We start from the raw sequence: 25,457 nt of genomic DNA on the forward strand, positions 1-25,457 counted from the left end.
GACACTTCAAATGTGGCATCTTTCATTCTGAATGACGGTGTGTAACAACATAACAAATTATAGTCAACGGTATAGTTTTATAGGTGTTTTATAAGCGTTGTTCACAATGGACCGTCGTGATACAGCATTAATCGTGTTTCCTTATTGCACACTGTAGGTATTGTGGTGTTTTAACTGTTTTATCTTTTTAACAGGACTGTTTATCAGTAGCAATTCACTGCAAATGACCAAATTCCTGCCAAACAGAGTCTGCTTCCACATGTGGGGGGTTTCAGTGCTCATGGTGATGGGGGGGGGGGGGAGGCAGATGAACACAGGAGGCATGAAAAGTGGGAAAACATATTCAAAGTAATATGCACACATACACCTTGTTCCTAATGTTTATTATTACATTTTTTAATAAAATCAATAGTAGAATGAAACTACCAATATTACAAGCAACTGTGGTACCAACTCCTGGCTGATACAATGTTGTAAGATAATAATAATAATCACAATAATAATAGTAATAATAATAATAATAATAACAATGACAAGAGGCACAACTGCAAAAGCAAGACCCTCGGAATCAGTTAAGAAGAAACGCTGTTTTTTTCACATCGGTACATAAACAATTTTATTCGCTGATTTGTTTTTCAAATGTGCCTCAAAAAAAGAAAAGAAACACATTTAGAGAATGGAACAAAAGAGTAAATTCAGCACAGCAATGAGACAACATAAATGTACGAACATTTTAGGTATTATGTGGACTGCTATATACGTGACCTACAATTATAAAGAAGAGTAAATGAGTAAATTACTCCATTTCAGCAGGATGGACATCTGCAGATTTAATTTTTTTCCCAGAAGACCTATTATAGAGCACTTAGCAATGAAATACAGCCTTCCTACTGTAAAACAACTGTATACTTAGATACATAGTACTAATTACCTAAAGACCCATGCTACTTCTCTTCATTCGATCATACGACATTGTAAGTATTGCAGTGACGGCATGAACTTCTCCGGAGGAAGACATTTTATCCCTTCTCAGATGCACGGAGCAACTGAAAGATCTTACCTCTAAAGATCAGCTTTACACCGACTGTTTCTAAATGTTGTTATGCAGCGGTGACGACAGGAAATGCTGTTTGATAAAACATTTACTGCCGCAGACGCCAAGCGGAAAAAGAGAGCGGGTCTCACACCTGAGCAAATAGTGGCGAGATGGACGAAACCAGCATCTGTGTGAGCGCGGCGTGCAGCAGACCGGCTCCCGGCCCCGAAACTGGGCGGGCGCTGCCGCTGGCCTTCGCATCTTTGCGCAGCTATTCTGCCACCCCAAGACGTTACTTCCTTCCTGCAAACCCGCTACGGTCGTGGTTGAGAGCGGCTGCACTACAGAGAAAACCACAAATGCAGCCCTCTCCAGTGTTAATCGGGCTATTTTTAAAGGCTTTAGCTTCCCAAAAAGGTGAGAGGGTTTTGGTTATATATAGGCAAACTTCCTGCGTTAAAATTCTTTTTGCTTGGTAACTGTTCAAAGACTTGGTCGAGGAAGATGTAGCAAGCTTAATTATAGGAACATCCGGGGAACTGCAAAATGTACCCATTAAAGAGGCACAAAGATCTGCTGACCCAAGAATGGCGATACAAGAAAGGTTTAGCTTACAGACTGGAAAACATGCAACCAATTATATAAAAGGTGAAGTTAGCTACGATGTTCTGCACTGTACTTCAAAGTGAATTACTAACGATTGTACTAAGGATTGTACATCGGCTTTAGGTTTTAAATAAAGAATTGCAAAGAAAGGATAGGAGAAAACAAAAAAGTAAACCAGAAAACAAAGTGCAAGGCATTTTTCTTCAAGAAACTTATAGACAACACTGAGTTCATAAATACAACACAAATACATAGCGAATGATTTTTCTAGACACAAAGAAGTTATCCTACCACACAAAAGCGATGTGTTTTAAAAGACTCGTGATCATTTCTGTACTTTCAGCAATGTTTCACGTCACGTTGTTGTGACTGGGCATTGTCAGTAAGTTACTAACCTATTTTTCCAGATTCAACACAAAACAAAAAATCCATTTGAAACAGACTAACAACATTCATCTGCGAATAACAGATACAATTTCCATGTGAAAAGACAGATTAAGAAAGCAAGACAGTATCGTTGTTACCAAAAATGTGTTATTTTCATTCATAAAATCCTCTGGCTTTGAAATAAAGACATGAAGAGTAAATGATAATCACCATAATTAAGGCACCTGATGGGCAGATATTCTATTATTCTATAAACATGGGCTGTAAATTTAATCAGATTCACCGCAATGCATTGTTCTTTGGAACTGCAAATATATGTTCCTTTCACTTTTGATTTCAGGAGACAAACATAAACACGAAACACATATGGCCTCAAATTTAGATACATCAAAAAAAAAAAAAAAAAAATCCTGAAATTCTGTGCTTTGAAATGTAAATAACAATGGATTTTTAGATTTTCACAGTTATGATTGCTCAACCACTTATTGTCATGCATGGGCTTAATTATTATCATTATAATTAAATTATTGTAAAACCACAAACATCATAGTGTTCAATCTGCCCACATTCCAACACACAAATGTGTCAGATCAGTTATATTCATTAGTAACATACAAATTTCAATTATGGCACTATGATGCTGTTGGATTCAGAAGTGGGTGTTTGACAGATATTATTTGCCTATGTGTAGAAATCCTGTGCACATATTTACATGTCAGCTCTGCCTCTCACTTCCCAAGGATGTTACACATCAGCAAAAAGAAACTAAATAGTTAGTGACAAAAGCCATATTTAAGGTCCATGAAATGGTGTAGCAGGTTTAAATTACAGCATTCCAACAGTGACCACAAACTCGAAAGAGCAACATCAGCGAGCAATATTAAGACATCTGCAAGCGTCTGTGAAATCCTTCTTATCTACCAGGCCATCTGATGCACCTCCAGGAAGTGTGCGGAGTCTGCTAAGAACTGCCTACCATCTGCTGAGCTCTATGGCTACATGTTTAACAAGTGCAGGTCAGTCGTGTATTTGGGAAAAAAAGACCCTAAAGAAACATCCTGACTTGCAACAGTAAAATCTGCATAGTGCACCGTCATCGATATTGTATTCGCATGTAGGACACCATGTGACTGTGTACTCTAGGCATGCCAAAGTCATAACAAAAATACGTCCCCTGCATCCTCTCCTAAGGTCCATTTTATTTATACACGTGTGTCTGTATACATCTGCTTAAAGTTACTGGCACTGAGTTTCCATTTAAAATGCCACAGAGTCCCCTGGTTAAGATGTAAACCTGCACAGCTTGCAGTGATCAGCTTGGAAGTGCAGTCACCCACAAGGACATTACAGAAAGCCAAGGTGACAGCGCTGGGGTAGGCAGGGCGACCAGCATCACCTTATCGAGATGCCTCTACGCAGGGGCTTTGACAGACAGTTTAGGCCCCATGAAGACATATCACATTGGGCCCCCCAGTCCTGATCAATCCAGTTATTTTCCAAAGTTTCAAGGCCCCCTGTCACTCAGGGGCCCTTGGAATCACCCTAACTTTCCCCTGCATTACCACGCCTCCACCTTTACGTCCTACAGACCTGCTTTCCTGCGAAGCGTGTGGTCTAGCTCCCCCTTTGTAGACCGCACTCATATGAGCCTGGACTCACCATAGCAGCAACGCTGGTCTACACAAACTTTTGCGAATGGGTGAATTGTCAGAAAGAACAAGTATTCTGGTTGATTTCCCATTTACAAATGACTTCACATACAGTACTGAGATATTCTACTCTTTCTAGCATTCACAAAGCAGCAGGTTCTGTGAACGTCCTACCATAGTTTTCCCCAATAAACTGAAAGCAAAATACAAACAAATTAAAAGAATAATGATAATAAAATCTTTAAGCATCCAGAATATGCTTCTACACTGTACATCAACCTGAAGAAACCCCAAGCAGAATCAGGTTTCCATAGGAAATCTCTACTAAAGGCAAAAGATTAATGACATGAGTGTCATTGGAACATCAGGACCTTCCCATCAAACAGCTGACTGCCCATTCCAGACACAGAATTAACAATCTCCTTGTCCTGTGGGAATCGCAGTCCTCCTGCAGCATGCCCAGGCCAGGTTTAGCAGCACATGGAAGGAATATACAAAAATTTGCATTTTTTTAATTTTTTTTTTTATTCAAAGTGCTTTCTTTCACTGTCAAACGTAATATTTCTGAAGAGACCTCATAAAGTCAATGTTTTTATGGTAAATTGTCAGCTTATTATATTTTTCATTTACAAAGTTGAACACTGCAATATAGACAAACCAATGACCATCTGTGGCCTGTACTGCGAAGCAGGGTTACTGGCCTATCGGGGTAACTTGTCGGATTTAAGGCCGCAGTTTAAATGGACTTCATATTCGTTCACTTGCATTTTGCCCAGACTACCTTAAATCCTACAAGTTACCCCGATAAGCCAGTAACCCCACGTCGTAGTACAGGCCACAGGACTAACAGCAACAGTTACCATGAGAAATACACAAGACTCTCCCCTTTTGGATATTATTCTGATTTTTATAAAGCACCCCCCTCCCCCCCCCCCCCCCCCCCGCATGTTTGAGATTAGCGAAGTGGCTCAGGGCCTCATCCTGGCTGCACAGGAGCTGGGCCCGGTCGTCTCACAGCACTGCTGGCTCTGTAACCCCCCCGGACAGCAGTTAGACGCTGGCTTCACGCAGCTTCTCTCCCAATGACACCGCAGAAAAAGCAACCCCACATTCACACTGTACTGATGGATCGCAATCTCACCCGCCTCCAATATACCTCATACAAGTTTCTAGTTAAATAATGTTTTCCTTCTATGTTGCTTTGAATCGTTCTTCTATCCCTATTAGCCTGTTTGTCACACCGACCACAAAGCAGAGAGAGGCCACTGAAGATGTACGGCCCAAACAAAGACTGTATCAAGCTGCATACACAGAGAGCCAGGAGCGGCCAGAGTGACACCTGAATGTGCTTGACCTTGAGACCCCTTTAAGGAATGACCAGAGCACCTCACAGTATCACCACCAGCACAGCTACGGCAGCTCCAGCCTCCTGCTCAGTGCAAACACTCAGGAAAGCATTTATAACGGGAAAGATACTTCAGCTGGAATAACTTTACGTCACAAAAAAGCTTCCTGTACAAAATATATATACACACACACACACATTTTCCTTTTAATTAAAAATCTTTAGCTTTGAATATGAAGTAGATAGACCTTTAGAAATATATCATGCTTAATATATTTTCAAGTGCCACACTAGAAGTAGATACACATGAATATGTATGAAAGTATGCACACGTACAGGTGTGTATTTATGTATACATACTTCATGTATTCTATATAAAATACATGTTTCTATGACATATAGAAATACTATAGCTTTTGGTTATTTTCGGTGACATTTACAAACATGCTTGATAAAATCATATGGTTAAATGACTCATATTCTAACATATCTGACGTAGAAACAGATAGCAGTAGGACACATGACGTGCTGCAGCAATGACTACAGGGAAGCTCTACACTGACAACACAGGACGACAAAATGTACAGAGGCTGTGAACGGACGCTTCCTTTGCTAGCTAATTGGACCCAAGCTAAATTCACAGTTCACTGAGGATCCCAGACCCTGCTGCTCTCCTTACATTCATTTCGGCATCTTATAAGCTGTGCAAAACCTTACGCATACTGGCTATTTGCCATTTTTGTAGCATTCGTCTTTGGTACAAAAAATAATAATCATACTCAAAATATAGTGTGCAAATATTTACTCTTATCATACTCATTTTTTAAATCCAAGTACCAAAAACCAAAAGTCGAGCCATCTTTATACAATTCACTGACTCTGTGGCATATATATCTACATTAATCACAAGTTCCTATGTACATTCTGAATATCTTAGAGCTAAAATACATCAACATGTAACCAAGCAGTCTTTCTGTTAAAAAGCAAGCTCTCTTTAAATATCCCCATTGAAAATACAAGGCACAATGAATATTACTTTTTTCTTGACAAACACACCAAGGTAATTACGAAAAACAGGAATTTACAACATCTCTCCATTGCCTCTGTCATGACATGAAAGCTAATGGCAACTGAATGTCAATAGATTTTTTTAAAAAAGGAATAACATCATTAGCATTTGAGTCGCATGTTGAAGCTCCGTCCCATTTGCATTGTTAAGTTGCCTCTATCACCAAAACTCTCATGTTCCTTAAAATGTGTTCCCCTTCTCCATCACCTTACAGGGAACACCCCGGAATCTCGCCGACCGGGACGCGTGGTATCAACAGCTCCTCTAGTAGAGCTTGACGGTAAGTGGGCGGCTTCCTTCAGTTCGTATCTGCAGCTGCTGCTATTGTGAGCAGGACAGGCAACTTTGCGGTCAGTCGTCTGTCAGACACGCTTATAGTGCAATTGTACTTGAGATAGATTTTTTTTTCCCCCAATAAATAACAGTGGAGGGTATGAGTTCTCGTAAATTGGCCTGTGACCTGCAAATGGTGGACCCTAGACAAGGTTCATGTGCGACAAGCTCTGAGCCGAAACACTGAACACTGAGCTACAGCCTATGTCATTTAATGTACACATGCACAAGATGTGCATCATAGAAACATAAATGGACATAACTGTGGGTATATATACACACAGAGATACATATATCCGAGGCATGTAGATGCTGTTATCAGTACACCATGCAGAGCAGAACACTGTTAGAGGGTGAGAGCCGGCTCCTCTTGGCGTACTCGCCTCTCTACACCTTGGATGTGGGAACACGGAGCCCCACCAAGCCTCCCGTGGGGTCGCCGGCTGCCGTATTCTCCAGAATCTGGTTGACAAAGTCAGATGTCTGCCCAGCAACTGGAGACTTCACTGCAAAGTAAGCAGAGGGCAGTGTACTCTGTTAGTGCTGGAAAGCTGGCTTTAGAAAATGGCCTAGGCATTTGTATGACCGGGGGGAGGGGTGGGTATGGGGGGGGGGGGTCTTCACACTCTCAGTACCTCAGGCAAATTGAACATGCTACCAGTGAAAACAATTCTTTGCATGACGCAGGAAATTCTGCGACCGTCCGGTTGGACGACGCTCAGAAAGCACTATTTACCCAGAGTTTCCTCGATAAGTCGGTCGAGTTTGTCCGCCATGCTCGATGCCTTGTCCTCTGCCAGACTCTGCACTCTGTTCACAATCTCCTCCTTGATTCCGTTGATCACAAACAGAAGCCGGTCTACAAATCAGCAAAGGTATGACACCAGAGTACACAGGCATCAGGGTCAGAAGATGCACACAGCACCATTACCATACAGTTATGTTTCCATATACCTGCCCCTCCCCCCACTGCAGTACGTATTACATTATATCCTCAAATATAGGTGCCATAACTTCCCTGCCATGCCCCCCCAACTCCACTCCAGTTACTCCATCACCTCTTTTCCAGTGCACCTGAACCTTGCTAACGTGACCATTCGCTTCCTACTAGGTTCTCCCGCCATTTGAGCTACACAAAGCTGCACAGGGGAGCTGGTGCCAACCGGAGGAGCCGCCAAGGACCTCAGTGACCTCAGCAAACCCTGGTCGACCTGTAGGGGGCGTCGATAACAGCCTTCCCACAATTCCAGTCACGAGCCCCTGTTGCCGCAGTCCTGGCCACAATTGGCAGATGACATGGCAGACTTGGCAGAGCTAAGCCAGTTCCCAGCTCAGCAGTCAGGCTACAGAGCGACTGAGCTGGGCCTCCTCTCAGGGTGAGAGCCTTTGTGGGAGCAGCCAGCAAAAACAGCAGGAACAAGGCAGAGCCGGGCGGGAAAGGAAGGGCAGCACAATGACCAGAGTTTCATTTGACACTGTGCCGTATGAATTAAAGCACCTGCCAAAATAAAGCCTAACGTGCCAGTATCTGAAAGAGGTAAACGTTTCACTCTTCTGTTACCGTATTCTGTGTTGAGGCCCCAGAGCTTGACCTTGTTGGCCTCGTACTGAGCCTTCTTCTTCAGCCGGCATGCCCTGGGGAGAAAGGAGCAGTGACAGAGCGGAGTGGCGATGAGGCGAGCTGCAGGCAGACGCCAAATTACAGGTGACTAAAGCAATATGGCACTGGGGTCCCCAGGAAATCCCCAGGAGAAACATGATGATGGTGTGAGATTACCTACATGTATAGAGCGATACCGTATGGTTATATATGTGAAATGAGGTAATGCATACTGCTTTAAAATAGCAGCTCCTTACTTGGACTGTACGTTATTACATGTTGGACATGGACGCCCATGGACACTGATGTCCGCCTTCTCCCCAGGGCTCCCTACCTGGACGCCAGCTTGTTCTTCTCCTTGCGGGAACGAGGCCGGGCTGTCAGCGGAAGCTCACTGACAGGCGTCAGGTCGCTGATGACCTTGTTGAGCTTGTGCAGCTCGCTGCCTATCTGGAGCAGCTTCCGGGGGTTAGCGGTGAGGTCCTCCACATCCGTGCGGCGCGACTTCTTCACCGCGTGCTTCCCTGCCATCCCAAGGACACACGACAACGTCACGCGTGTCTCCTAATGACATAAGAGCCCGCCACATGACGTTCACGGCGCAAGACCTCACCTTATCTTAACTAAAGCTTTCTCAGTTGCTGCCCCAAAACTGTGGTATAATCTGCTTCTCTATGTTAAACAAGCCACACCAATCACTGCCTTTAAATCAGCTCTTAAGACATACATTTATAGACAAGCCTTCAGTCCAGGATGAGACCCTGTAGCTCTGGGATAGCTGGTTATTTTATTTTCTATTTTATTACTTTTATAGCTATACTCCTGTTGCTATTTTACTCAGATTCTCTATACTTGTCTGTATTTTCTGCTTTTTAAAGCACTTTGGTGTATGCTCTATAAATAAATTTTACTAACTTTTGCAGCAGAATGGCTAGTCTGCCTGCATGCAGCTGAGGAAGCGTCAGCCAAGGAGCATAAGAAACAAACTGGCTGCATGGAATGTGAATTTAAGGCTTCTGGAGTGTGTGTGTCTGTGTCTGTGCGCGTGTCTGTGCGCGTGTCTGTGTGTCTGTGTGTGTGTCTGTGCGTCTGTGCGCGTGTCTGTGTGTCTGTGCGTCTGTGCGCGTGTCTGTGTGTCTGTGTGTCTGTGCGCGTGTCTGTGTGTCTGTGCGCGTGTCTGTGTGTCTGTGCGCGTGTCTGTGTGTCTGTGCGCGCGCGTCCGTGTGTTTGTGTCCGTGCGTGTGTGTCTGTGCGTGTGTGTCCGTGCGTGTGTGTCTGTGCGCGTGTCTGTGTGTCTGTGTGCGTGTCCGTGCGCGCGCGTCCGTGTGTTTGTGTCCGTGCGTGTGTGTCTGTGCGTGTGTGTCCATGCGTGTGTGTCTGTACTCCGCTCTCTTTGACAGCATGTCAGTGAACATCCCCCTGATCTCGGTCTCCCCGTCCCCTCACCAGGGTGCAGCCCGTTCTTCTGGTACATGTTGCTGGGCAGTGTGTCCCTGTCCCACTCGGAGGGTTTCAGCATGCGCTCGTGCTTGGTGGCCGTGAGCTGCTCACTGTATTCCCAGAAGTAGCGCCGCTTGCCCCGTTTCCGGGGTAGGCCACTCGTCAGGGCCTTCACGTCATCTGTGGCATCGTGGTCACAGCCTGCCAAAAAAAGGCCCCATCAGTTTGTCGGTCGGTCAGTCAGTTTGTTGGTCGGTCAGTCAGTTGATCGGTCGGTCAGTCAGTTGGTCGGTCGGTCAGTCAGTTGGTCGGTTGGTCAGTCGAGGTCACCTCCCCAGGCTGTCCTTAGGCCTCTGCTCTGCACACCTGTGTTGCACACGTGTTCTTTTTTGTCTTTTCAAGAAAGCACATGCATTGGTGAAACCCAGTGTCATCTTGCAAACTGATTCCTTCAAAGACACAACTCATCTTGTGAACACAGACCACAGAAGGCTTTTGTTACCAGTTGTCAAAGTCCCTTTTGTGCCCTTATGCACATCCTCTTTTCAGGCCTTAATAAGCCAAATGCGATTGGTTTGTTCATTAGAACGCCAATTTGCTCCATGTTATTACACAGAGCTGAACAGATACAGAGTGTCACTGGGTCTTTGTATGTAATATTTCTCATTAAAAGTGACCGACTTTGTTGGCCCCTTCATGTTTCCCGAAATTTCCAACAACCAACGTACTGTCAAAATATGCAGCAGAAAACAGAGAAAAGGAACTGGAGGGAACAAGTATCTTTTTGTCTCGTCTGAAAGACAGCAACTAAGCCTGGAATCTGCTGCAGACAGTCGAAGCACATTTCCAAACAAAAATCACAATCAGGCATGCAGCTCTCGGGTGCAAGGAGGCCTCTGTTACTAATCATGCTCATCCTGTAATGCAACAATTTCGATTTTCTCATTTGCAGTGTTTGGATGGAAGTAGGTGCATGAAAGAAATCACCATAAGTGCAACTTGATCTAGGCAAAAAAAACAACAAAAAAAAAACTTTGGCGAGTGCAATACATCATTAGGTGAAAAGTCAAGCCCTGATTCCTAAATCTGCAACCTGAATGCAATCTAAATGAGCACTGAGAGAGCAGTCGCAGGAACATATACACCCGTGACAGACAGCCACTGCCCTGTCACGTTACCATTCCAACACTTAGCCATAGCTCTACAGCAGAGCAGCTGCCCAGCATTCTTACACCGAAGCATCTGTGCTGCAGTACGTCTGGCCAGACTCTATAGCGCTGCCGTACTGCAGGCAGGACCAGACTCTATAGCGCTGCCGTACCGCAGGCAGGACCAGACTCTATAGCGCTGCCTTACCGCAGGCAGGACCAGACTCTATAGCGCTGCCGTACCGCAGGCAGGACCAGACTCTATAGCGCTGCCGTACGGCAGGCAGGAACAGACTCTATAGCGCTGCCTTACTGCAGGCAGGACCAGACTCTATAGCGCTGCCTTACTGCAGGCAGGACCAGACTCTATAGCGCTGCCGTACTGCAGGCAGGACCAGACTCTATAGCGCTGCCGTACAGCAGGCAGGACCAGACTCTATAGCGCTGCCGTACTGCAGGCAGGACCAGACTCTATAGCGCTGCCGTACAGCAGGCAGGACCAGACTCTATAGCGCTGCCGTACTGCAGGCAGGACCAGACTCTATAGCGCTGCCGTACAGCAGGCAGGACCAGACTCTATAGCGCTGCCGTACTGCAGGCAGGACCAGACTCTATAGCGCTGCCGTACTGCAGGCAGGACCAGACTCTATAGCGCTGCCGTACTGCAGGCAGGAATCAGCACATTTTCCTGCTGATCTCACTTCGATGGTGGGAGTGTGGTAAAAAGAACGACTTCCTTCATGAAAGGGGCATTGCACACTTGGAAAGTATCCAAGTGTGTTCTTTGCTATTCAAATATTTGATGAAATGGAAACACTTTTAAGTGTGACTTATAGATACTCTGAAGATACCCATGAATTATATCAGACTTTCAATGCAGGTTAACCTAGGGCTGCAGGGTAAACCAATCTGAAAAAACCATGGTACTAGAGTTTTGAAAACAGTTGATCTAGCTAAAAGCTATCTGTCTCTTTAAGCTCACCACTGATAGTGTTGACGTTGCGTTAGTGGTGTGTGTGAAGTTACGGGAAACTACCGAGAGAGACAGCAGTGCCCTTTTTTACTTGGTTCAGGCAAGAGATGGCAGAGTCTTCAGCAAGACCATGACTCATTGACAAGGTGGGGGCCCAAAGTGAAATATGGAGATATTTCTGCTACAAAATGGATGATAAAGGCAAGTCCCTGAACACAGCAGCACTGCTGTCCAAGAGCTGTTTTAGTGTGTCTCACAAAGGGAGGCAACAGGATCAAATCTGGCCTGACATCCACTGGACAAACATCCCAATCTTTTCAAGGAATTCAAAGACTGACAGGTGATACCTGACTAGTTCACTCCCCATGAAATCAGTGTGATAGAAAAGCCTCTCTGCGGTCACGCAGGGCTCCATTTCACAAGCAACCTGAACTAGCTGATTAATTCAACCCGACCAAGACTCAAACCGCTAATATTAATAAAACAAAATGATGCACAAGTTGCTTTTATGACTAATTTGCTTAAATTTAATTTTTACTGACCTGGCTATAAATGGCCCAATTTTCATTAAAACCATTTTTGTTTGAAATAAAGCACAATAACAACATTTGACGGTGGTTCCCCTTTTTCAGAAAAAACATAAAAAATGGTTGAAACTGAAATTCATAAGTTAGCATCGATATCAAAACCAAAATATTGGTATTGTGACAACACTAGCTCAACCACATGGACGGAATGAAAAAACGTTTTACTTGGGTCAGTGTGACCGTTTGTCTAATTTCCGTGGGACTATACACCCTCAATGTGTGAACCAAGGTTGGGAACCACGTTATGCACATCGTCGGTCTACCTGGCTCTGAGAAGCTGTCACTGATCTCGTCATCCTTCTCATCTTCAAAGTCTTCCTCTTCCTCCTCATTCTCAGAGAACTCATGCTCACTGCCAAAGCCCTCATCGTGGTCTTCATCGTCCAGCTCCACCTCCTCAAGGTCCTCCAACTCCTCTTCCTCTGCTCCCCCCTCCTCCAGCTCGTCTCTACTGCTCGGCTTGCTTGGTGGTGTGAAGAGGGAGTAGTTGTGCTCTTCCCCCTTGTCCCGTGCATCCTCGGCTCCCAGAGAGCCGGTAGGGATCACAGTCTGGGTCCCCCCTACTGCCGGGAACGAGGGCTGTTTTGCCCAGAGCGGGGTAGCACCACTTTCGGGCTTGAGGTCTACTTCTAATGTGGGCTTCTCCAGCTCCATCTCCCCACCCGATGCGGCGGAGGACGTCCTGGATGCAGAAAAGATGGTGCCGGCTACAGCGACAGTAACAGTGGGGGCTGTAGCTGGGGTGGACGGAGGAGAAGAGGGAGGCACACCACCATCGACAAAGGGGGGACTCAGACTCAGGTCAGTTTGGGGCCGGCTGAAGTCGACGGTGGGCCGACATGGCATGTTGACGCTAACCTTGGCCTTGCGCACATAGTCCTTGTTGTGCTCCAAGGGCACAGGCACTGCCTTGAGCACCTGTGTCTGGGCCTTGGACATAGTCTCCGTGCAAGATGGGACTGGCCAGGTGGCTTTCTGGGAGCCCTCCGCAAAATCCGGTAGTAGGTTCTTGGCTGAGGAGGGACCAGAAGCTGCCAACTCCCTGGCCGCCTTCTTGCCATTGGTCACCAGGGGAAGGCTGGGTGCCTTGTGGCTCTGTAACAAGTCAGGGTGGTATAGGGTGTCGCATACAGGCTGCGAGTCCTCGCTGTTTAGCTGTGCCAGGGTGGGAGTTTTGCCAATCACCTCCTCATCCTGGTACGGGCTAGAGAAGTCGTCCAGGCCAAGGAAGTCTACCTCTTTTGTCCCCCAGATATCACAGCTGGTGAGCTTGGTGTACTTGGTCAGGTCTTCCCAGTATGTGTCCCATTGTTCAAAACTGGAGTTGCAGTTCGGGTCGCCATCCAGAATCTCCGCCAACTGACCCACGCTCTCGATCTCCTTGCTGTCACCTAAGGAGAAGTCAGTTCCCGGGCTTTGCCAGCGAGTCAGCTCTGTGTCCTGCGGAAGGATGGAGAGAGCAAACAGAATCACGCTTAGCGTCTGAAAGCCTGGCTTATGCGGGGCTGTTTACTGTCATTGACAGTCTGTGTTTCAACTCTACAGAGACACCATAAGTCAAACAGTGTAGGATCTCATGGTAGAGCATGATTCCTTAGTCTGCGGCAGAATGTTGTACACAGAATGGGGGTGGGGGTGGGGGTGGGGGGGGGAGATCCAGTAACAAACACTCTGGAAGGCCGTGGTTGGGACGGCGGGGGACACTCACCAGCTCATACATGAAGTCGGGCTCTGAGCCGCTCACCAGCAGGTCTGTACTGGTCAGTGCCTGATCGGCAAAAGTGTAGCTCTCAAAGGCATCCCCAAAAGGAGGATCCATCCCAGTGATGCTAGGCTGGTGGGAGGAGGGGGGGTCCTTATCTTTAAAACAGCCCATTTATAGTTCACACAGCACTAACACCTGCAAATCTGAACAACACCACACCTAGTTTCAGTTCATTTTCAGCATTGCTTTCAATGGGATCACAAGTATCAGCCACTACGATACAGGCAACAAAAACACACAACTCAGCACAATTCCATTCATAACATTACAATTCATCATTAATGAAAATTGCTTGTGATAATTCTGCAAATATTATTAATTCAGTAATAACTGAAAATAGTATGATGTTGACTTATAATAACATATCAGCATACACTGCTCAGATTTTTCATGGCAGATAACTGTCTGAACAGACAGCAGTCCTAAGAATCTATGGCTGTAGTTTCTGCTGTTTCCATCATTTCTAAGTTAATAGTCAGTTTAAGTAATTTGTAATCACAAGTTTCAGAGAGCACACAACTCTGGCACATGGTTCCCATAAATCCGCTTTCAGAATATCACATTTACATTAGAATTTCCTTTTCATTAAGCTTTAAATCCAAAACCAGGCTTAAGCACTATTTCTTGTTCCCAAAAAAAAATGTATTACCACTTCCAAGTGTTTCAACTTGCTGGGACCTTTCAAAAATACTGGGACCTTTGAAAAAATCAGCAGTGCCGAGGCCCAGCTTATCACTTAAAGCAGTGCCGAGGTCCAGCTTATCGCTTAAAGCAGTGCCGAGGCCCAGCTTATCGCTTAAAGCAGTGCCGAGGCCCAGCTTATCGCTTAAAGCAGTGCCGAGGCCCAGCTTATCGCTTAAAGCAGTGCCGAGGCCCAGCTTATCGCTTAAAGCAGTGCCGAGGCCCAGCTTATCGCTTAAAGCAGTGTCGAGGCCCAGCTTATCGCTTAAAGCAGTGCCGAGGCCCAGCTTATCGCTTAAAGCAGTGCCGAGGCCCAGCTTATCACTTAAAGAAGTGCCGAGGCCCAGCTTATTGCATAGAACCATCATTTAAAGCAGTGCCGAGGCCCAGCTTATCGCTTAAAGCAGTGCCGAGGCCCAGCTTATCACTTAAAGCAGTGCCGAGGCCCAGCTTATTGCATGGAACCTTCATTTAAAGCAGTGCCGAGGCCCAGCTTATCGCTTAAAGCAGTGCCGAGGTCCAGCTTATCGCTTAAAGCAGTGCCGAGGTCCAGCTTATCGCTTAAAGCAGTTCCGAGACCCAGCTTATCGCTTAAAGCAGTGCCGAGGCCCATCGTATTGCAAGGAAGCCTTGCTTAAAGCAGTGCTAGGACTCAGTTCTGGCATGTTTCAGGGGGGCCATTAAGGGACGCCAGATCGCGCCTGTGCTCCAGCTCACTTACCAAAGGCATTGCCAAGCAGAGCTCCTCTGGGTCTAACGGGAAACCTGGCAGCTGTCTCTGGTGTTCGGCCGCGTCCAGCTTGGTGCCCTGCCAAAGGGGATGGGTGGGTGAGCACGCAGGCGAGGGGGGCCTCGTCCTACTCTCTCGCTGACTTCTTCACGTGAGCTGCTTGAGACCTGGGCTCCGGCTTGCGTCCTGCTTCAAGAATGCAGACATGGGGGGGTCAGGTGGAGCCCATGCCTCTTTAGCAAAGGTTTGACAACACAGATAAGTTGCTCCTTTTAACCCAAACTAGCTTATAGTGTCTGGTGATGTATCTCAATCCAGTACCGACGTCAGGATTTCGGTGGAAACATGACTTCAACATAACAAACACACTGTACTTAACTGCAGATTCAAAGATTGTCAAAGCAATACAATAAACTTTTAGACAGCGGGAGCGAGGGGGACAGGTGACACAGAACAGATCCATACAACCCTTTGCATAACAAATCACTGACATTATGTAATGCATAATGGGAAGGACAGAATGCAAAGCCAACCCCCCCTCCCCCACACACTCCCCACAGGGCTGCCTAATTACATCACCTCCCTGAGAGCATCAGCAAAGTCAACCCCCTTTCTCACTGTCAAGACAGCAGGTCACAAAGCATGGGCCAGACCGGCCAGCCCTGCAGGGGGCAGTGTGAGCGGTGGAGGAGCGGGCCTCAGCCCCCCGCCCTCTCTCCATGCCCGGCAGGCTGGCTGTGGTGTGCACCACGGCTCCGTCTGCTCGTACGCGACGCCGCCTTGGCGGGGAGGCACATGACACGCATGACTGTGAGCGCCAAAAATAAATGGGCCACTTCTGCCGAGTCGGAGCAGAGCGTCTGGGCAGCATGATGGTTAATGCAGCCTGTACAAGTAAAGTATGGGCAAGTCCTGCTGGCACTCCCGATTACCAATTTACTGCCACTAGGTGGGGTAGTGGTTAAGTTTCTCATTTCTCAAACTTCCTTAACAGAAACAACTACAGAATATTGCTCACGTGTGACATATATGTATGTTTAATGAAATGTGCAATTCTTTACCTGGTCGGGTTCATTGGTGTCATTTACAAGCAAACATAAACTATGACCATGATTTATTATAACAGACATGAAACAAGCTTTAATGCAAGCTGCGTCTCTTACGATGTGTCACTGCTCCTCGTGCGGTGGTGAAATCCCCTGCTACTATTAGAGGACACAAGACACTACAATTATGACCAAGAAGTAAAACTAGGGTCTGAATAAGATCCCTCCCCTCCGCTAGCTCTCCCTCGGAGACATTTAAAATAAGAAAAACAGCTTTTCGACTCAGCACTGCAGAAACGTCATCCTCAAATGTGTTCTGAATTCAGTAACCATAGCAGCAGAGGTTGGGCTTGAAGGTGGGGTCCACTTTCATGGAATTTGGGTCGGGGACCATTCGGATTTTTCTAATGAATCTGGCTGGATGACATGCTCTTGTGTAGGATTGCACAAAATATGATTTGATTTGTGTGAATTTGCTGGGTTGGACGGCAACATGAATTTGCCAGTAATTCAGCACGTTGTGTCATTGCTTGGTGGGCTGCACCGGCGTGTTTAAGGTTTAGACACTGCACCGGCGTGTTTAAGGTTTAGACACTGCACCGGCGTGTTTAAGGTTTAGACACTGCACCGGCGTGTTTAAGGTTTAGACACTGCACCGGCGTGTTTAAGGTTTAGACACTGCACCGGCGTGTTTAAGGTTTAGACACATGGCTTGCCACTTCATTCCAAAAAGCAAAGATCCTCTTTGCTTAGGCACATCCGAAACAGTCAGCAAACCACACTCTCTCCATCCCTTCCGAAGTGCTTCAGCTGACATTTTAGAAGTTCTTACATCTCAAAAATATTTTGTTTTATTCTCAGGAAGCTCAGGTGAGGGGGGCAGACATGCCAGAAATCCGTGCCCTAGAGGAGTGTACCCCGAACACTGAGACGTTCCTGGAAAGTCAAGCCGGAGCCCATGAATTACCGACTGTACGCAAACATAAATTTCACCACTCACAGTGCCAGGAAAGACAAAAAAAACAGATGAGTCAATCGTAGAAGCATAGGTATAAAATAATGGAAGGCCTCCCCTACTGACAGACATCCTCATGGGCTTCTAAACACAGGGTCCGGTTCCTTCAAACTTCTGCTAGTTAAATCTTTTGTCCCCCGGTAAATTCACACCCATACACTATGCTGAAAAAGATGGATAGTCACAGCTAGCATCCTGGTTTGGGTCTGTAAAAATAACACATTCATTCACTAGGCACGAGCCCAACAGCGTTAAAGGTGTCTTGCAGGGCCGAACTGGCACCAGTTCCAAAAGTGTACTTGCTAATTACCAACAAAAATAAACTAGGATGGCAGAAACTCCGACCGACCTTTTGTAATTGGTTTAGGAATGCATGGAAGGCAGTGACGACTGACCGCGTCCATTTCCACAGATGAAGGAATCCGCAGATGGGCCAGGGAGAGAGACTCCTTCACATTCTGCAGACGGTGGAGGAAGGACAGGGCAGAGGGAGAGAAAGGTACTCGCAGGAGGACAGTGATCACCCTGATCCGAAATGAGCCAGTTGCACTCTTGCTGAGTTCCCCCTGCCCGACCAATGGTTCCATCCAGGACCAGCCAATCCTGATAAGTATCACCCCCAACTCCGCCCTTTGCCGGGCACCCATGGCAAGAGTGTCATCTTCCAATTAGTCCACCGCTCGCTTGAGTTCGTCTTCCTTATTTCCATACAGCCAAATTTCCGGGGAACCGTCAGCGCTGAGCCTGTGGTGCTACGCACACGCGCACACCAGGTGTGACTCGAGATGTGCCACAGCGAGGCTTCTGTACACACAATAAACCAGTTCCTCCCAGTTTCACTTCCCCAACACCAGCAGACGTGAAACACACAGATACGCAGGACAGCCCTCATGAGCCGAGAGCAAGCGAGGCGTCCCGAAGACTGTGGTGCTCGTTACGGTACAGGACGCAGTCGGCACAGGCACCTGCAACACTGGCCAGGGACCAGACCACCGAGGCAGACCTCTGTGATGCACAGTGCGACTCGGATCTGCAAAGACGAACATCACCACCTCCACTCCTGCCTGCAGGTTTTACGTGGCTGGGAATGGACGCATGGCGTTTTTAAGTGGCCCACGTCCATGGAAACACCGACTAAACAATGGTTCAATGGCAGTAGTGCACATGGGGAGGAAATTAAATCTCGGGCCCGGGCAGCAAGAGCAAACAAAACCATGCTAAGTAGAAGATGGAAGGCACAGAGGCGGTTTTCGCAATGGCGTGACACTGTTAGGCTGTGTGCAGGTGAATTTCAGCTCAGGTAGGCAGGAGGGCTACTGTGCCAGTCAACAGCATGCGTGTGGGGCCATTAGCAGGAGCCCGGAGCGAGGAAGACTCTGCCTGCCCTCCTGGACCTCACCCGGCCGGGCAGACGTGGCTGCCTTCTTCGGGCCCCGGGGATCCTTGCTGCTGCGGTGACATTTCACAGCTCAACAGGCACTGAGCGCCTGCCGAGCCTGAACTGTCTTACGGCAGATTAATCTGCCCATCTTCACTGAAGGATGCGTGGAGCAGATGTGAATGTGAACGTGAAACATTCTGCGTTAGTGATTTGGGGAAATCCCCTGAAATACACAGTCCTGTTTGTGTACCATAATGAGCCAGAGATGGAACAGTCCTCTAATATTAGCCGTGCACTTTGTACACGGTTTAAGCGTCTGATTACCAATGAGGCATATTTGAAACTCAATACATGCCCAGGACAGAGCATTATTGTCCCGTGATGCAGACAAACACGACACATGCCTTCTGCCAATCCAGGCCCTCAGGGTCCTATTAGTGCCAGGCCTGGTCACTGTGCATGCCCCCCTGCGGCCCTCCCCCCCGCGGGGGCTCTGGGGCTCTGCCCTGGAGGCAGTTCCTCAGAAGTGAGCTAAGGGGAAACTGGAGACACCACCATGAAGGACTGGACTGGGGGGGGGGGGGGGGGGGGACCTGAACGCAAAGCAGCAGGGCAGTCAGCCATAACCCTCTGCTGGAATAATGCAAGAGAAGTCAAATAAAGGGCAGCCGGCAATGAGCAGCAGCAGTGATGCAGCACCTGAGCTGTTTGACTGCATGAACCACAGCAAGGAAACCAGCCTTCAGTCACTCAGTCTGCAGCACAAACAGGAAATAAAGATATTTTAAGATAACCGGAATGTTGAAGTACGGCCAAAAACTTTTGACCAAATAATTCATCCATCAGTCCGTCTTCCAACCTCTCATACAGAGCAGCTTGGTGGGGGACCTGAAACCTACCCTAGGCAGGACAGGGTGCAAGATACCCTGGGCACGATGCCAGCCGCTGCAGGACACACACATATCCGCCCCACAAAACACGGGAAGAACATGCAAACAGAGCAGGATATGAGTCCACAGCCCTGGAACTGTACAGCTGCAGAACTCATCCCTCAGTCAGTTACCAGTGTAACTGATAACTGTGAGGGGCCGTGCAAAGTCAGATACAGCCCATGAAGCACCATGCCTGCATCTTCCCAGCTGCCATCAATTTACCCCGCTAATCATCAAACAACATACATCTATAGGCAAATAATGGCTGACAGCATCTCCCATCTCGTGGCCCATCCCTGGCTGGCGACGGGGACCCCATCTCCCATCTCGTGGCCCATCCCTGGCTGGCGACGGGGACCACGACCAAGATGTCTTTATTGGGCTTTGAATTTCTGCCATTGCCACAGAGATAAGATTGCACTGTGGTTTCGCTTGTCGACAGGAAACGTTTCTCACTGTGCTGCTATTTTTCCCATAAGCTCTGTGAATAACACCGCTTGCAGTTTCTATCCTGCGTAAGTTGATCTCAGGATAAAGTTGGTCGCAGAAATAGGGTAGATAGGCAGCGAGAGGCAGCTACTGGCCTCACCACCGTGGCGTGACCCTACCTAACTGGACACAGATCAGAGGCAGCCCATTATCGCCTTAATGCAGGTCTGCATGCTCACCAAAATAATACACACTGTCACAATATCAACTATCGGGCTCATTTACATGCCACCCCAACCCCAAACAGACTGCTCAGTCAGATTAACTGGAGGCTAACAGCCGACAGAGAGAACGCTGAGGCGCTGCATGACTCAGCTAATGCTGGCTCAGCACAGAAACCGCGCTCTTTCTTTTTCACGACGATCCACCATTTGGACTCGTGTGCTTCGGCTGAACTTCCTGGCCAAACTGCAGTCTGCTTCGAATATCTGACTGAGCTCTGGGACGAGGTCCCTCTCTCCATGGGGGAACAGAAGTGTGTATGCTGACCTCTTATAATAACCGAAAACAGTGTGAATGCAGAGGCTGAGGGACCCCTCAATACAGACGTGCCACAGCTGGATAGCTTAAGATTCACAGAAAAGAGAATCATGGCAATTTTCATTGGCCAACTTCCAACCTCCATCATTATGTCATCCGACGGTCCACTTGTTTACTTATTTACAAGCTTCCACAAAGTCCACACCATTCCTCCTTTAGGCTGTGCTGCTGCGCTGTGATGTGTTAAGTCCCAAACTTCATATGATCTAAGGACAAACAGACATTTTAACAGTAAGCATAAAGCACTTTTGCACAATCACAAAAAACGTCTATGTCATGCAGTTTGCAGCCCAGTCCTGCTCAGCCAGACTGACCTCTGCTCACTGAGTGAACAATCACACACATCAGTGCAGCTGCAGCCCATGACGTTTGCCCTTTCGCCTGCTTCCCTCTGAGCTACTTTCTCTACAAGTGGCTACCTCCTCTGCCCTCCTGTTAGACTGGCATCCACCCCGCCACCTTTAAACTAATATTGCACTTAGCAGCATATAATCCAGCAGCTTTTCATGTTCAGGCGCCTTCATCAAGGGCTCCTCCTAAGACAGGATGCAGGAACCCTCAGGAGAGACATTCATGTCCTTTGATGTCCCCCTCAGCATTGTGCCTGGGCCCCCTACTGTCCATACGGCTCGTCATAAAAATGATTGTCTTTCTTGACTGAGACAGAAGCAAAACCACCCTTAACACCTTTAAGAAAATTCAGAGCAGAAATGTACAGCACACTTGCAATAGCTTGACACATCTCCATGGTAACTGCCCTAAATCACTCTCAATCTTGAACATATCCCCTGACAAATGTCCTACTGAACATAAGACAGGGTTCCCCCAATTCTGGCAGAATACATTTCCATGACTTTTCCAAAACCTTTCCAGTACCATAAGAAAATTTCCCAAAACCCACAAGTTTCTAAAACTGAAGTAGATAGAACAGTATTTGAATGAGGTAGTTAACTATTGACTTGTACATTTCCATTAGCGTGTTGCGGGACGACGCGGGAAACAAAAATGAACAAGGCTAGTTTCCAAAACTTTTCCTCTCTATCCAAGACTTCCAAAACTTATCCAGGGCCTGGAAAAAATATTTTAAAATTCCAAAACTTTTCCAGGTTTTCCATGACCGCAGGTACCCTGATCAGAACTGCTCAGGACTGGCGACTCAGCTGCTACCACGACATTACCTCGCAGAAAGCCAGGCAAAGTCCTCGGTCAACAGCAAGGAACAAGCAGAGGAGCTGTTTTTATGTCTGAAGGCTGCAGGGCAGTATGGCGCAGTGGCAGGTCAGCCCGGATGGTAATAAACAGAACCACAAGTGCCATGGTAGCATATTAGCAAACACAACACGGGTGCAGAAACAATATAACAATGTCCAGAAGAGCCTGTCTCCAAGACCGAAACTGTGTAAATGTTAAAGGGACAGGCGCATGTCAGGCAGGGAATGAAGTAATACACAGTGCCGAGCATAATGTGAAGACGAGCAAAACCCACCAGCCAAAACTCTACAATCACTCTACAATCATGGAGAAAATTACAGAATAAAAACAGAGAGAGATTAAGTGTCTCCTTTGCTTTCATGGTTACCCTAACTCCTCTCCCGGCACACCCCCTCAGCCATGTGCTGGTCCTCCAAAACGCCTTACCTGCTACTGATTCCCCCCCCCCCCCCAATTGCCAGCTGCCAAAATGAGGATTTTCAGCACCAGCTTCCCTCTTCATCCTGGTGTAGGATGGCAGTCTGCATGCCTTCACCCCTCCCCCTCCAATCAGTTAACCACATCAAGCAAGATGTTCTCTCTATACTCACATTTGGGGTTTTCTATTGCTCAGACTCCCTCAACAGAAGCAATCTACTAGGAAATACAGAAGAAGTCCTCACTGGCCTAGGAGACGCCCATCAGTTTAACACCATGGTGCATACATTCCCTGTGTGCATAAGGCAGGAACAAGAGCCTAAATCCCACTTCCAGTCCTATCAATCACTGCCACTTTTCCCCCTGGCTCTAACAAAATTACATCCTCCACCGACAAGAGCACCTTAAATCTACTACATTAATCAAACGCTCACACAAGTCTTAACGTTCCTGGTAATATCTCCAAGGAAAAATAACCTAATTAACTTTTTATGACAACATTAACTAGATTCCACAAACAGACAAAACACATGTATTCTCTCTCCAAGCCCTCTGCTTTTCTGATGTTTGTATTTACCGGCAAAATCTATTAAAACGATATGCATGGATGACAAGACCCGAGCGTGTCTGTTGTACAAAGATCAGTAGCATTTATTGAGCGCTTCAATGCGAATATTACTACAAAGAAATATTACTGCGCCTTATAAACACAGGACTTTAAGCAAGTATCGTTATTATATTTCGTGTAAGTCCTTCTGTACATTGTATGACTCTTCTCATTTTATTAATGGACCTAGGCAAGTCATGGTGCACGTCGCTTTTTCGATTCAAAAAGTATATCGTTGGAAAATTGTTATCCAAATTTCGTCTTTCATATGCAATCCCCAAGGGGCTGCTTTCTCCTCAGTTCGTATAGCTCTGTAAGTAGCTTTTTGGCCAGATCCCACTCTCACACTGGGTACTGCACTACACCCGTCAGATGGCTGCGACCTATAAAGCGTTCGCTTTAAATACACACACACATAGTCGAGATGTGACTTTCAAAACTTTTCTTTATGTTCTATAAAACATTTTGTAAAAACGAGCACTCCTCCAACTATAGTAACATCTAATTTAAATCGGAAGTATACTTCTGTTTGGCAAAGACCCAATAGCATTCATCTCCCTGTTGCTCCGAATTCAATATGGCCTCCAACACAAATTAAAGAAAAAATGTCAACCAACCTTAATGCCAGACGTGTCACGAATTCTTTAACCCTATTGGTCAGACTACAGGTGAACCCGCCCATAATCTTACTTAAAGGGACAGACTTGCCGTCAATCAAAATTAAAGTCTTCGACAATTCACACCCATCCATTTCAGGGTGGGCTGAGGCGAAGAACATAAACAACGTTTAAAATTCCATTGAAATGCTATATATTCATAGTTTAGAAACAACACGAAACTTGAAACACTACAAAAAAATCACAATTACACTAAACATGCGCCAAATAGTCAGCAAACAACTTATGGACATTTATTATTTCGATTCTGAAACGGCTCGTTAAAATGTAACGTGTTATCGTAATACATTTTATATTTCCGATGTAGATTAACTTTCAAGAATGTAGTCATTCGGGCCGAGGAATTTCCACTTCTCCAAACAAATAACAAGCACAAGTAACACAGGTAGTTAGTTAGTTAGAGAGCTCCTGCTGCTCTCACATCGAAAACACATCGCCGTGAAAGGGGGCGTGTACCGCTTAGCTTGTACCTGTTCTCCAGCATTGCAATAAAACAAGCAGATTATATTCGACTTATTTGCTTTCCAGTGAAGCAAACTGATGGATCTAGGCTGAATGTATGCATGTCACGAGCCAAATTATATATAAAACATTTCGATCATATAGATACAGGACTAAGCAGACATAAAATATCGTTATCCAAAGACGTGGGAAAAAATGCAACTACTAAGCTACGAGAGACGTTTTCAATTAAAATGTGATTTTTACACAATAAAAGAGTATCTGTAAAATAAGCATATTAATATTATTAACATTTTAATCTTGTAACTCACTCAAGTAACTCAGGACAAATATACACTATTTTTTAAAACTCGTCAGAAATGATATAGGTATGACCGTCACCAGAAATGTCAGCCGTAAAAGTTATCATGAGAAAACTGGACATGCTACATCGTCCCCTATCTGACATCCTCGATAAGATAAGAACGGCAAGTTTGAAAGTAAACATCAATCCACCACGCCTGTCAGGCGGCACAGTATGCCAGCACTTCTCATACTGCGGATCATGACATTGCTCCAAGTCCCTTCACACTCAGGTTTCGATTTGCTTCGTACTAACCCGTGGATCTCACCACCGACGGCCTCGGCACTGCTCTCCACACCAGCGCTCCGCACAGAAGCCATCAGACTCGCTGCTTCCTAATTTGTTTAGCTCGCCCTCTCTTTATCTAAGGAAATTTCTAGATCTTTGCAAAACTATCGGACGGCAAGTTCAAAGGTCGTGCAATAACAGCATCACTCACCTTTCTGCCCGTCATTAGTCTCTCCAAATGTTATTTGCCTCCGTGCTGGTATTCCTTTGGTGATATTTTTTAAATTTGTATAAAGTCCACGCTGTCACTCTCTCTCTCTCTCCCTCCCTGGTTTGTTTTGTTTATCTTCTTCATGACGCGTTCCTGGAAAGCGCGTGACTCCCACCTCACGTGGTCCTCCGGCGACCAATCAGAAGAGGGCTCCGGGATTACCCCGAAAACAGCGCTGCTTTGCTCTAAGCGATCGCACAGCACCCTCCTCCGCCGTTAATGTTCATTTCTCTTAGTTTGTTGTTAACTGAAGTGCATTACACTATCAAAATGTTTTTCTAAATGATACCGAGATATATTTCGTGTTTTAAGTGTGCTTCCAAAGTGATTGTTGGATAATATTTGCTGCCGTTAATTACTAGAGGATGCAATTCACTTCTGGCTTTAATCAAATAATTACTGAAATAATATAACTGTTGTACACGGTACATATTCTAGCTAAATACTGTCATTATGGTTCTGTATTTTGAAAAGTAATACAAAGAGTA

General features: G+C 46.3%; 1 protein-coding gene across 8 annotated transcripts; it reads right to left on the reverse strand.

The window, feature by feature from the left end:
- Window positions 1-364: 364 nt before the first annotated feature.
- Window positions 365-25,051, reverse strand: LOC111860710 (CREB3 regulatory factor-like). 8 transcript variants are annotated; one of them, XM_072717739.1, is made up of 10 exons: window positions 24,910-25,046; window positions 20,832-20,958; window positions 15,341-15,535; window positions 13,882-14,081; window positions 12,437-13,613; window positions 9,472-9,666; window positions 8,360-8,549; window positions 7,987-8,060; window positions 7,162-7,284; window positions 365-6,931 (listed from the first exon to the last, which is right to left on the reverse strand). In XM_072717739.1, exons 4-10 carry the CDS (start codon window positions 14,047-14,049, stop codon window positions 6,813-6,815), a joined length of 2,046 nt encoding a protein of 681 aa, XP_072573840.1. In that variant the 5' UTR covers window positions 14,050-14,081; window positions 15,341-15,535; window positions 20,832-20,958; window positions 24,910-25,046; the 3' UTR covers window positions 365-6,812. The 8 variants fall into 8 exon arrangements, with proteins under 8 accessions (XP_072573840.1, XP_072573839.1, XP_072573835.1 ...); XM_072717738.1 differs by having other exon boundaries at window positions 15,341-15,538; XM_072717734.1 differs by lacking the exon at window positions 20,832-20,958 and having other exon boundaries at window positions 13,882-14,007; window positions 15,341-15,427; window positions 24,910-25,051.
- Between the last annotated feature and the right edge of the window lie 406 nt (window positions 25,052-25,457).

Source organism: Paramormyrops kingsleyae, chromosome 10 (genome assembly GCF_048594095.1).
Source record: "Paramormyrops kingsleyae isolate MSU_618 chromosome 10, PKINGS_0.4, whole genome shotgun sequence".
NCBI classification, from domain to species: Eukaryota; Metazoa; Chordata; class Actinopteri; order Osteoglossiformes; family Mormyridae; genus Paramormyrops; species Paramormyrops kingsleyae.

Coding starts and splice junctions, on each gene's coding strand:
- LOC111860710 (XM_072717734.1), bottom strand. Junction 13,614..13,881: donor CCGACTTCATGTATGAGCTG/GTGAGTGTCCCC, acceptor ATCCTTCCGCAG/GACACAGAGCTGACTCGCTG. Junction 6,932..7,161: donor ACTTATCGAGGAAACTCTGG/GTAAATAGTGCT, acceptor CTTACTTTGCAG/TGAAGTCTCCAGTTGCTGGG.